Source organism: Lytechinus pictus, chromosome 15 (assembly GCF_037042905.1).
Source record: "Lytechinus pictus isolate F3 Inbred chromosome 15, Lp3.0, whole genome shotgun sequence".
In the NCBI taxonomy this organism is placed as follows: domain Eukaryota; kingdom Metazoa; phylum Echinodermata; class Echinoidea; order Temnopleuroida; family Toxopneustidae; genus Lytechinus; species Lytechinus pictus.
In genome coordinates, this window is record NC_087259.1 from 21,912,043 (window position 1) to 21,925,210 (window position 13,168).

A 13,168-nucleotide genomic window follows, 5' to 3' on the forward strand; every position below is an offset into this window, starting at 1 on the left:
AATTTGGATTTTCTTCAGAAGTCAACCTGATGTAGTAAAAAATGGTTTATGTAAAAAAAATTGTATTTCAACTTTAAAAAATGTGAATTCTGGATAGCTTTACCAATAAAAAATGAATTATGCAGACCTATCAAAATAAATATTTTACCTCACAGATTTTATTACAAAATCTAAGTTGCCCTTTAATTTATACAAAATGTGTAAAAATAAGCATTTTCGGCATTTGCTCTTGAAAAGTTGAAGGTGTCCACTAAAGAACAGATCTAATAGCAGGAATGATTAACTTTCAGATTGTTCACTCTAACATAGTGCTTTACTTATTATTTTTTTCCCTGGAAAAATGGCATTATTTAAATCCAAGGTACAAGGTCTAAAAGAGAAAGATTCCAAAATAACACAAGTTTTTGTCAGAAGGGTTCATATTCAACTGGTCTACAGGCAGTTTGTCTAATACGACATGGGCAAAAGCCATATGGGATCAGGGCTCCATACTATGACTAACCCATTTTTTCTACTGGTCCGACCTGATCATATCGGACCAGTACATACCCAGATTTCCATTTTTTAATGGTCTGAACCTAAAGATTACTGGTAAAAAAAAAGTGAAGAATTTTTTTTTATAAAAAACACCGAGTTTATTTTGCTGTCTTTTATTGCTCCCCCACAAAAAAAATACAAACAACCTGTACACACACACACAACATAATTCATGAGAACCATTTCTCAATTTTAGAGAGCCATTTTTTGAAGGTGCCAGAGCCATTTTATACTTTACAAAAGAGGGGGAATATATCATTTGTATCAGTTTTATATATTATATTTTTCACTGTTCATGTCGGACCATTAAATCTGGCTATTTCTGAAAAGTAACTGGCCGTACAACAATTTTTACTGGTCTGGGACTGTTGGACCAGTACCAGTGTCGCATGCTGGGTCTAAAATTTATACGGTCTAATTCCTGATTAGTCTACACTACCCTTCGAGTCTATTGCCCATATGGTCTCCGGTAATTTTCAATTCGTCTTCTAACATTTTGCACTTGGTCAGATGAAAATCTAATTCATACTTAGTTCATCTAACCATATGGACTATTAAGGTCATGTTGGGCCAAGCGGGTATCAGACGAGTACACGAACTGATTGAAGATAGACTAGGTCAAGACATTGGAGGACGATACCCAACTGAACGTAGATAAAATGGGAAGAGATAAATCAATAATTTTCCATTAGAGGTACCAGAACTTAAAGGACAAGTCCACCCCAACTAAAAAAAAGAAAAATCTAACAAGCATAACACTGAAAATTTCATCAAAATCGGATGTAAAATAAAAAAGTTATGTCATTTTAAAGTTTTGCTTAATTTCACAAAACAGTTACATGCACATCCTGGTGGGTATGCAAATGAGGAGACTGATGACGTCATCCACTATTTCTTTTGTATTGTATTATATGAAATAGGGAATATTCTATTTTTCTCCTCATTGTCAAGTGAAACAAGGATTAATTCCTCGCTGAACATGTGGAATGAGCATTGTTTAATACTATATGATTCAGTCAATTTGGTTCTTATTGTCAAATCTATAAAAAATGAAATATTGTGGGATTCAAACAATAAAAAACAAAAGAAATAGTGACGGACATCGATTGTCTCATTTGAGTTGTGCATATCACTGTTTTGTGAAAAATAGGCAAAACTTTAAAATGTCATAACTTTCTGATTTTACATCCGATTTTGATGAAATTTTCAGCGATTTGCTTGTTTGATTTTTCTCTATTTATTCAAATCAACTTTTTTCTGGGGTGGAATTGACCTATATGTAAATCATGAAATTCATTATCCTGTATTGGGTAGTTTGAGATCACCAAATGGAATCAAAAGGTCAGCTTCCAAAATCGAAATATCGACATTTTCTCACCTCCTTGTAAGCTCTGATAGACCAGTGTACATTTCATAAAGCTGTATGTAGATTACAAAAAACTATACAAATGACTTTACGGATGACTGGTGACCTTTTCTTGCGTACCAATTCAGACGGTAATTTGTATTCCTATTAACTAAAGTTGAAATCCAATCTTTAAAGGTTAAAATTCATTAAGAAGCATTTGAATGCAGTTTGTCAAGATTTGATTTGAATTATAGAAAATTCACTCCCATTTTGTTAAAATGATGAAAATTTGGGGTATCCCATTTAGCACGAGAAAAGGTCACTAGTCGTACGAAAATTGTTGCTTGCAACAACTTGTGCCAGCTTTTCACCTTGGTCACTAAGCATGCATCAGTAGTGTTTTTGTTTAATTTTTTTATTGAACTTGTTTTTCTTTATAGAACCAATATATTTAGGGGTCAATCTTTCATCCACATTTTCAGTTGTCTAGGGCAATTCTGGACTTATTCATCAAGTTAAGCTTAACCCCCTCCCCACAAGTTTTGAAAGCAACAACTTCAAAATAACACAAGGGACCATTTGATTGGTTAATATGCTCCAGTGTTGCCCTTTTGTACATTTGTTTCCTACAACTTCAAAGATTGACTTTTAATTTTAAGTTTTTGCTTAACCAAAACTTTAACTGATACATATAAAATCCCTTCACTGACATTTTGAAAATATATACGTAGGTTATTATTTTATCTGTGGGGTATTTCATAAAGCTGTAAGTTACAAATGACTTCACAATGGCGATATCTTCTTGGGTGCTATAACCCGTTTTTCATTCATTTACCGTACATGTTGTTAAAGGTATCACCAGTCGTGCGTAAAGTCGTTCATAACTCGCGTACATCTTTATGAAACACCCGCCTGGGCCCTCGTACACAAACGTAATTGATCACGAGGCGTTATCACATTCTAATTATACTCGTCAATTGTGCAATAAATTATTTAGTTTTGTGTAAGAAGGCCTATGATTATATTCAATTTAGATCGAGACAGAATAAAGCAAACTGGAAACCGCATTTTGTTTTGACGCCAATACTGGACGAATCAGGAATTGCATTTTTTATTCAATAAGTTTTGTCACGTCTCTCAAGCTCGTGCGAGGCACACAAGGTTTTGGTACGTACACACAAGATATGTACAGTTCTTTATCCCACATGCTCCAAACATCCGACTCCAACTGGAAGTCATAATAATGTAGAGCGCATATTGGGCGATCATTCCATAGTAAAACCTTGTGAAAGAGAGATTCTATGCAGTCATAGGCATAGATACAGAGACAAGATGAAAATGAACAAAAAAACAAAGAGGGATTATTATTTACTACTCATGTTAGAATTGAACTATACACATGCAGTCTCTTTGCTAATGTACGGTAATATACAAGTTATCAAAAATTCACTTTATTAATACTAGCAGTTTTTTTTCAACAATGCACACACTACTTGGTGCTCATTTCAAAGCAAATTGCGAGGACAGATTATGTATGAATGAATGAATGAATGAGCGAAAAGAATTAAACAAACGAGACATGCTAAAATCCATTTCTCGAACTAGAAAACAAACGTAAACCTGAATATATGCATAACAGGGATTCAATCTGGTACACACAGCATTGCTACTTACACTCCAATATGTGTTAGTACCTTTGTAACTCTTACACAACTGCAAATATAACATAAATACTTGGATTTAGACTCCTTAAACCATCCACAACATAAATGTACTTACAAACATGAACAATGGAGCAGTACTAAGTCACTGCTGTTCACACTACTCTCAATGATACATAGACAATCATGAATTATTAGAACTTTTGTGTTGTCTTCGTAAATAATTTGAACATTTTTATAATGCCACAGGCAAAGCGCATGAAGGATTTAACAAATCAAACTTGATACAAAAAAGACAAATGTACAATATATTGTGTATGCATATCCCATTCACACAAAACAAAAAATGTGTTGTAAGTAAATGAAATATAAAAATAGTAATACATGAAGTCGTGTATGAATAATTAAATTTGAAGATTTGCCGTATGTACATACATGTAAATGAGCTTCAAACCAGGCCTGCTGTATATAAGCTTGTAAATAGCTCAGTAAGATCTGGACATTTCATCATCACTGTTACTTTATTCTACATTAATCTTAAAGATTACATCTTATAGATTACATAGAGGACAAATTTATATCCATTTGACAGAAGCATTCATTTCAAATATGAAGTGGAAAATGAAAATGTTCTCTTTCTGATTGCAAACGAGGTGCAATAAGTTACTGGTAAGAAAAAACATTTAGACATATGTACACATTCTAGATTATGAATCTGAGCCTGATGCATGTATTTACAAAATAGAAAACAATTTTTTGTAAGAAAAGAAATGTTAAACTGATAATCAAAAAAACAAAAATGCAATGATTTATTAGGGCTGTATCTGTACATCAATAAACAGCCAATGTTATCTAAACAGCATGAATATTCACTTTTAGCTACAAGCCAGAAGAGTGTTATATAAGAATTCATTGCCCTTCCAACCCTCATAAGATAATCTACACAATGTCCATTTCATAAATGTTACAGAATACCAAGTGATTTTTAAAGAGGGAAAACTTCATCACAGAGAATATATTATGTCAAGTCACCTTCCATCGTATTATCTCACAAAACACTCATCATATAGTCAAACTACAAACACTCAGGAATTAATCATGTGACACTTTATTCATTACATAAAACCATGTTTTAAATCTTCAGATAATGCAATCTCATAGCAACAAACATGGACCATCGTCAACATAATTATACAACAATTCAACTACTTGAAAGGTAGATCTCTATTTCAATATATATCTTTCTAAGTCAAGATCTTATGAAGTGGAAGCTAGAATGCAGGGACATCAATTCAAATGTAACCTCTTACTGGTTAGGAAAAATACAAGACCTTTAAATATTTGACAACCAACATTCAGCATTATATTCTCCATTCAAGCTACATATTTTAAATATGTTTGGTAACAAAAAGCTAAATCAAGAATATAAAATTTCAGCTCGGATTTGTTGATCCTAAATTACCTCTCAATAATATACATCACAACATGCCTCTTATAATGCTTTTCAAATATTATCCTCAAATAATCTAGCACAAGTTTCAAAATTATCATTTATAAATATACATGTATTTGTTTCTTCAAAACATTCATACCTGTTGTAAAATAATTAGCATTTTCTAACAACCATTCACATTCATCATTGAAAAACTAACAAACCTGTGAGGAACAAACTATTATGAATGCAAGTGAGTCTTTGATTATATGAAATAATCATCAGATAACACTATTTGAATGTCCAACATTCCTTGGATTGCTGCCCATAACAAACACTTGCATTTCTATTGTAGCCTCCTTTTAAACAATGAGCCATGGCTGCAAACGTTCTTCTGTTCATCATTTCTACTCCAACTTAGTGTCTACTCCATGGAAATTAACTTTCGTTTAAGTCATCAAATGTCCTGCTTTTAACCCATCGCAATTATCTTCCACTGAGAAAGAATGTTAATTCCTCCAATAAAACAGAGCTGTCAGCATTAGTGTTCAAGTTCACCAATTCATTCTACTTTTCTGCTTTGTCTGACTTTTCCTTTGAATCTCCGCCTTCTGGATTGCTAAAGTATGCTTTGGTAGAAGCTAGAAGCTTTTCTCGTTCCTTGTTCTGCTCTGCCTTGATTTCTTCCGGAGTCATCTTGAGGTCAACTGGTGGCCTCCTACTGAAGTGGCTGGGAGGCTTGGATAGCTTGGCACTTGGTCCAGGTAAACCAGCCAAGGACTTGTTCTTGTTGGCCGCCTGATGCTTTGATTGATTTTGCTTGGAGTTTGCTGCCGGCTTGGCCTGCGACGATGCAGTAGACTGCGAGATGGAGGTTGACAATTGTGGCATCTTGGGTGCCGACTGGCTCGTCTTGGCAGCCGATGGTACCACTGGCTGAGGGTTTGGTGAAGGTCCAGATGGTAGATTCACATTAGCAGTGCTGGAAGGCATACGCTGAGGTGGCATGAACTGGGCTCCACGAGGGGGTGGGGGACCTTGAGGGAAAGGCATTGGAAATCGCATTCCCATCATGGTCATCATCTGAGGATTGGCTTGGCCAAAGAGCTGCGGAGGCATCCTAGGATTGTTGGAGCCAGTTCGGAGGTTGAATCCTCGATGAGGCAGGGGTGGTTGGGCTGGGGGTGTGGAGCTTGTGGAAGTGGCTTTGGGAGGTGTTGATTGCAGTGACGTTGATGCCTGAGGTGGTGGCTGGCTCACTTTGGTTGCCTGGGAGAAAATAGGCTTTTGACTAATGCCGGCCACAGTAGTGGTGGTTGTCATCGAGTAGGGCAGTGAGGATGTGAGCGAAGCAGGATGTGAACTAGGCACCGGTGCTTCAGCATCAGACACCAGCATTCGCTGAGTGTCTGAGCCCCTTGTCTGACTGTATGGTTTCCGATCTTCAGCACTATAATGCCCAATGGAAACATGTGTCGCACCAAAGCTCTGGGGCTTACTACCAATGCCCTGATCAACTGGATTATAGCTACTCACTTTGTTGCTAAAGCCAGGATTACTGTACCTTTCCTCCTGGTGCTTGCTACTTGCATTGGCCATCCCGCTTCCCATCTGCCTATTAGGACTGAAGGGTTTTGCATCGACATGCTGGGACAGATTGCTGCTCCTACTTCCCGATGAATCGCTCCGATTGAGCAGATCCGCAGATAGATCCATGTGCACCGAGGGCGTGGACTGTCTTTCCATGCTTAGTCCGGACGGGATGCTCCTACCATGGTGCTTGGGTTGTGTACCAATATCCCCATAGGCACTCGGGAAGCCTCCCACTGGAGCACCAATGGGGTGAACAATGGGCTGGGATGCTTGATGAGCCTGTTGAGGGGCGATTGGGTACTGGGTAGATATGGTAGTCTGTGGAATCTGTTGGATGGGTATAGCCTGTACAGATCCCTGCAGGTTGGTAGAACGGGTGCCTTGGAGGGTGTTGAAGAAGTTGGTGCTTCCAACTTGCGAGTTTGCAGCAGCTACCTGAGCACCTCCGCTGAAGAAGGATGCATGCTGGCCGTGCGTTGGATGGTGGGCCGGTGCATTGGCAGCGGTTGGGTTTGGTTGCATGGCTGCAGCAGCGATCAGTGTGTTGTTGGTAATCAAACTAGCCTGCTGGGCACTCAACTGAGTATTTGCTCTCTGCTGTATATAAAATAAAAGCACATTATTATTATTATTACAATGATTATTTACATAATTTGTGGGGCATTGCAAGAAACTTGTCTTCAATTTTCAGATCAAGGGTTAGTCCCTATAAAATGAAGCACAAGTTCTTTGATTAAAATTGGGGGATGATTTGTGTTCCATTGCTTTCTTGCAATTCCCCATCATGCTTGATTTTGGGAAGTATGCTCGATTTGCAATTTAATTTAAGTTTCTTGCATCGCCCCATGGATTAACCCTTTATTAAACTGTGGGACCCCCCCGACAAATTTTGCCGCTATGACGCCTTGCAAAATTTTTTGACCGCGCTGACCGCATGTCGGTCCCAAAATTGCTCAAAAACGTGATTACGTGTACAAAGTCAATGCAAATTGTGTTTTTCAACCAAAAATCATAAATGTATGATTATTTTTACTTTTGTTGGTTAAGATGGATTTATTTTATGTTATTTATGATCGCAAAAGTGTCCCTGACAAAGTTCATCGAAAAAAACAATAAAAAACAAAGGTTTGAAAAAACAAAGAAATACATACGAATTGAAAAAACAATAAGATACATAGGAAATTAATTATTTTTTCTACAATTTTTTAATTATTTTGTTGTTAGAAATGTAAAAATCTGTATGTTCATCAAAAATTAGCATTCTACTAGCTATATAAATTGAGTTAAAGGCAAAAACAAACACAAAAAAACAAACTTAGGGCAAATTTCATACGCTAATTTGCATAATTAATTACTTTGCACGCGCGTAGAGCCGGATGTAAACTACAAGACTGTATAGTAAAATTTTCAAGAAATTTGTTATTAAATTAAAATTAATTATGCAAATAAGCGTATTAAATTTGCCCCTAAATTTGGTTTATTGCCTTTAACTCAATTTATATAGCTAGTAGAATGCTAATTTTTGGTAGGAGTATCAATATTACATTTCTAACAAATATCTACAAAAAAATTGCAAAAATATAACTAATTTCTTATGTATCTTATTGTTTTTTTTAATTCTTATGTATTTCTTTGTTTTTTATCAAATCTTTGTTTTTTTCCGATGAACTTTGTCGGGGACCCTTTTGCGATTATAAATAGAAAAAATTAATCCATTTAAACCAACAAAAGTAAAAATAATCATACATTTATGATATTTGGTTGAAAAACACAATTTGCATCGACTTTGTACATGGAATCACGTTTTTTGAGCAATTTCGTGTCTGACATGCACTTACAAAATGTTGCGTAATTTCGGAACCGCGTACCCGGACGTCACAAATTTGGTCTCAAAAGATGCGCAAGACTTGAAAGTAAAAAGTCAGTAAGCGGCGCGGTCAAAAAATTTCGTGCAACGGCGTAGTGACGAAATTTGTCGAGGGGGGAGGGTCAAATTGACCCTTTTAATAAGGGTTAAGCTTGAAGGCATGCTCATCACCAATGATGTCAACGTGATAAACATTATGGTATTTTCTTTTTTATTTCTTGGAAAAGAGTATTCCCTCCCTTTCTACGATTGAAAAGTGTCATGATTTCAAGTTTGGTGTTAACCCCCTTAGTGTTTAGCCAGGTTTTAATTTTTAATCACAGCAACTTAACTATGAACAGCTTGCATTTTGACAACAGAACAAGCATATTTAAGTCTAAAAATTGCATGATGAAAATAGATTTGCATATATATTAGGTTAAAATTTGTGCAGTCTGAATTTTAAAGCTAAATTACAGTAGTTGCAGTAAGACACTAATTTCGTGAGAAAGTCTGTAAAACCAAGGTTAAGTATGACTTTATTATCGTGGATCTAGATCTGGTACAGTTACATAAACTGAACTTTGTGAAATCATAAAATCTAAGCTGAAATACGATCACACTGAAGATCACCAACACAGATAGGCACACGTGGGACAGTGTATTATTATTGCTGGAATAAAGACCCGACGGAAGTGACCGAATCTGCGCTTATTTTGCTTATTTCTCAGCAATTACACAATTTCTTCCAGAATCCTTTGGCACATATTTTTTATTCATGCAAACAGACACTTGGGTGGTCATTATATTAGATTCTGTAACAAGTCATTTTGAGATCGTTACCAGAACTGGAATTTACCTTTAATTGCACTGGTAGGCGGACTTGAAGGACAGGCACATTATGATGATAAATAAACAAACCTTCTCAAAATATGTACAATTTCCCAAAGATTTCTCTGGCCCCTTTAACCAGATGTAGCTTGGATGAGGAAGAAGTTCCAAAAGTTACACATTTGGTAAGTGCATTTCAGATCCAAAATTGCTCAATTAATGTAAAACTGCAATGAAATTCCTTTTCTAGGCCACACTAAAAAATGCATTAATAATTTTACTTTTATTGATTGAAATCAATTAATTTCATGATATGATCAGCGAAGTGTCTCAGACAATTTCAATTAAAGTAGTAGTGTAAAAATCTTTCAGAGGATCTTGGAAAAGGAAAGTAATGAAACAGCACATTGATGGCTACTCATGTTGTGGACACATTCAAGGGTATTAATCATTAGAACTCAAGCACACACCGGTCTATTTTTAATATGCAAGTAAACTGGACAATTTAATCAAACAGGGGTCGCTTCTATGAAGTAAATACAGGGAAAGAGAAGTGATAATGGTTCTACTGACGTACCTGCGTATACAAATGTGACTGCTGCCCTACAGACACAGCTCCAAAAGGAACACTAGACACAGTCTTGGTGAGGCTTCCAATACTTGTCTGTGGTTTCATGATAACAGAGCTGGTATGGCTTGCCGACAGGCCCAGGTCATGGCTTGGTCTCGAGTACGATGGCGAGGTGAGGTTCATAAAGGAATGACTAGGAACCTGATTCTGGGGCATGCTCACCGACAGGACAGGACCAAAGTTGGAGTGAAGACCAGTAGGTGGTGCTGGTTGAGGAGCTTGGGTGGGCAGGAACCCCGCAGCAGCCTGCGGGTACGACTGCTGGGATGGAGCACCAGGGGCAGGGGAGGATGGAGCCATGGCAGCATTTTGGTTCAAGCCAAACGGCAAGCCGCCAGACTGGGGCTGGATGAGGGTACCTTGGAATGAAGCTTGAGTGAGGAATGCTGGAGTGCCCGCCAGAAGACGCGACGTGTCCGGGCCCTGGAATGAGTACTGGCCCGATGTGCCTTGAGAGAGAATCGACTGAGAGTTGGTGCCACTGATTCCACCACCGGGTATTCCCACAGCACTTCCAGCTAGACCACTTGTCAGGGAATTGCCCATGTTGAAAGGCTGAGCCATGAGCACTGAGGATGAATAGGCCTGCTGCTGCTGCTGATGCTGTTGTTGTTGCTGCTGCTGTTGTTGCTGCTGCTGTTGCTGATGTTGTTGCTGTTGTTGTTGCTGCTGCTGTTGTTGATGTTGCTGCTGAATTCTTGCTTGCTGTTCCCCGCCAATGTGCTTTGGATTGTACGCAGGATGATCCAAAATGGACGAAGGAAAGGTGGCAGCAGGGAAAGAATTACCACTCATGCTGGTGTAAAGAGACAGTCCTTTGTTTACATACCCTGCAGAAGTGAAAATCTCTTGAGGAGATTCTACCTCCATGCTTGCACTAGAAAACTGGGCAAATGTTCTGCTGCTTGGGACAGTCATCTCCATATCATCCGCATTCATGTTTGCATTCATATTAGCATTCAGATTCGAGGAGAAGGAAGCCGACGTTGGGACATCATTTTCCATCAGATCGACATCGCTAGATGGAAAGCTTCCGAAGGTGATTCCAGAAGCTCCACTTGCAGGTAAGATACTCGTTGCAGAATGGCTCAACGGACCAGCACTGATATCACTCATGGTATTCATATCCCGGGGGCCTTCACCTCTCTGGATATGCTGTTGCTGCTGCTGATCACTGCCTGATGCTGTGGACATGGACACCAAGCCCTGCGATGAGAGATTCGCTTCACTAAGGGTTGGTTGAGGAGCAGGTGGTGCACTGTCATCTGCATCCCACAGGTTCCTTGCACTCTCTATCTTCATGTTGAGTTCATCTGTAGCAGCAGTGGATGTAGGAGACTGGACGTTGCTTCTGTTCTGATCTTGTGATGATTGCATCATGCTGGACTGTCCAGAACGTCCACCAGGGCTGCTGTGAGCTTGACCACTCTGACTCATTAGACCATTTGGACCAATCACCTGCAAAAACAAGCAATGAGAACCGTGCACACAATTGAATACAATACTCATCACCTGGCCTTCATCAAAGAAACTAATCAGAGCATACAGTCAAGAAATAAGAATACTAGAATTCTCTAACAACAACTATACATAGTCTTCAGAGTCATGTATCCAGTATTGGGATTATAAATTTATATTTTTGGGCATCTATCCACTCAATTTCATTTCCCACTCAAGATCATGGATTTGATTGATATTTGACTGACTTTTTCATGTTCCACCAGAAAATGCAAAACATGATGAAAAAGGACCTTACAAACAAGTTAAATGATAATCTAAATTTCATGCAGAGTAAATCCAATAAATTATGACATATAACATACAAACATACAGATTTATCGCTACCCCCAAAGTTCTTAAACCAATGACATATGAACCTACCCCAGATGCCTGAGCCATATCCACTGTAAGTTTCCTCATCGTCACATCATCGCCTTGGGTTGGAGCAGTCTTGCCGATTCCACCACTGGAGGAATACGTCTGACCATGGGTTGATCCTTCAGCCACACTCTGCAAGCCCACCGCAGGGAGGCGCGAGGAGGGGGGTGCCATGTCTGTTGACCAGTCTGGTTGGGAGGTCAAGGGAGAATGTTTAGACTGCTGACCGTAAGCATTGAGCTCAGACACCAAGCGGGCTTCTGCCTTAGCTTCACCTACATCACAACAGACAATTACAAATCACAGCATGCTCAAACTTGCTATCACATTTATTCGTCTTTTGTTTTTCATTGTTTTTTTTTCAATGGAAATTAATTACAGACCATTTAACAACTAAATCAAACCCTAAATTAATTAAGCAGACCAATTAGAATGAAAAATAATCACCCCTTTATGAATTTCATCTCCCATAGACTTGTACACAAGTATAAAAATGAGCCATTTTCGGCATGACATTGTCGCGTAAAAGTCACGTGACATCGCGATGCTATACCCGTATGTCGCGAATTTGGTCTCAAAAGTTGCGGGAGACTTCAAAGAAAAAAATCATAAAATTTTGCTGCACTATCTTTTTGCTTTTCGGAAAAATCACACGAAGCGTCGAGGGCCATCATGGCCCCCCCCCCCCCCAGTCCTTGTAGGGTTAACAGAAATCAATACAGCCTCACTGCTTTCAGTCATTGGGTGATGGATAGATGTCTTCATAATAGAAAACTATTCTGCCATCTCTTAACATCATGTAGCAGTTCAGATACCAACATGCACAAAAAATTAAGGAAAACAACCTTACATCGCTGCCGTCGGAAAAGCGGAACCTTTGGTCTCGCTCAGCAATGCAGGCGAGACAAAAAAAATTGAAAATCCTAATAAAATGGAGCCCTACCAAAACTGATAGTGAGGCAAGCTATACAGTTCCTCAGTTTGATTCAAGCTTATTCGAACAACTTACCATTAGGTGAGCTCCTCTGTGAGGGTGGATTTGATGTGTGATGATCACTATTGAGTTCGACACCACTATCATGCTGATCGTTGGAGGACTCCGGCTTGCCTTGCTGGACAGCAACAGTGGTAGCAGCCACACCGGCCTTTGATGCAGCAGGCATGGGAGGTTGGGTACCCGGTGCTCCTGCAGCCATGGGTGGTTGAGGACCAGAGAGCAGTGGAGGTTTCTCCCAAGCATTGCTGGGCGGTGGAGGGGGTGCCGGTGCTGCACCAATAGCAACTGCAACACAACCATAACAGGGGTTTACTATTAGTTCATACACTGAAAGTCGCTTCAAAAAGAGAGGTCATCACTTTGTAGTAAGTAAATTTAATAGCAACACAACCAAAACTGTATTCTCAGGGATAT

The 13,168-nt window shown here is 38.7% G+C and overlaps 1 protein-coding gene across 10 annotated transcripts in view; it reads right to left on the minus strand.

Moving 5' to 3' along the window:
• Positions 1–2,952: 2,952 nt before the first annotated feature.
• The window catches only part of LOC129277909 (protein PRRC2C-like), a 37,199-nt gene continuing 26,983 nt past the window's right edge, over positions 2,953–13,168 (minus strand). For 6 of the 10 annotated variants that reach the window (XM_054914095.2, XM_054914092.2, XM_064110237.1 and 3 more), the window contains 4 exons: positions 12,767–13,039; positions 11,761–12,032; positions 9,826–11,337; positions 2,953–7,168 (listed from right to left, as the gene is read on the minus strand). In XM_054914095.2, coding sequence (XP_054770070.2) covers positions 5,546–7,168; positions 9,826–11,337; positions 11,761–12,032; positions 12,767–13,039 — 3,680 coding nt within the window. In that variant the 3' untranslated portion in view covers positions 2,953–5,545. The remainder of the gene's footprint in view (positions 7,169–9,825; positions 11,338–11,760; positions 12,033–12,766; positions 13,040–13,168) is intronic. The other 4 variants (XM_064110236.1, XM_054914094.2, XM_054914093.2 and 1 more) reach the window with 4 other exon arrangements.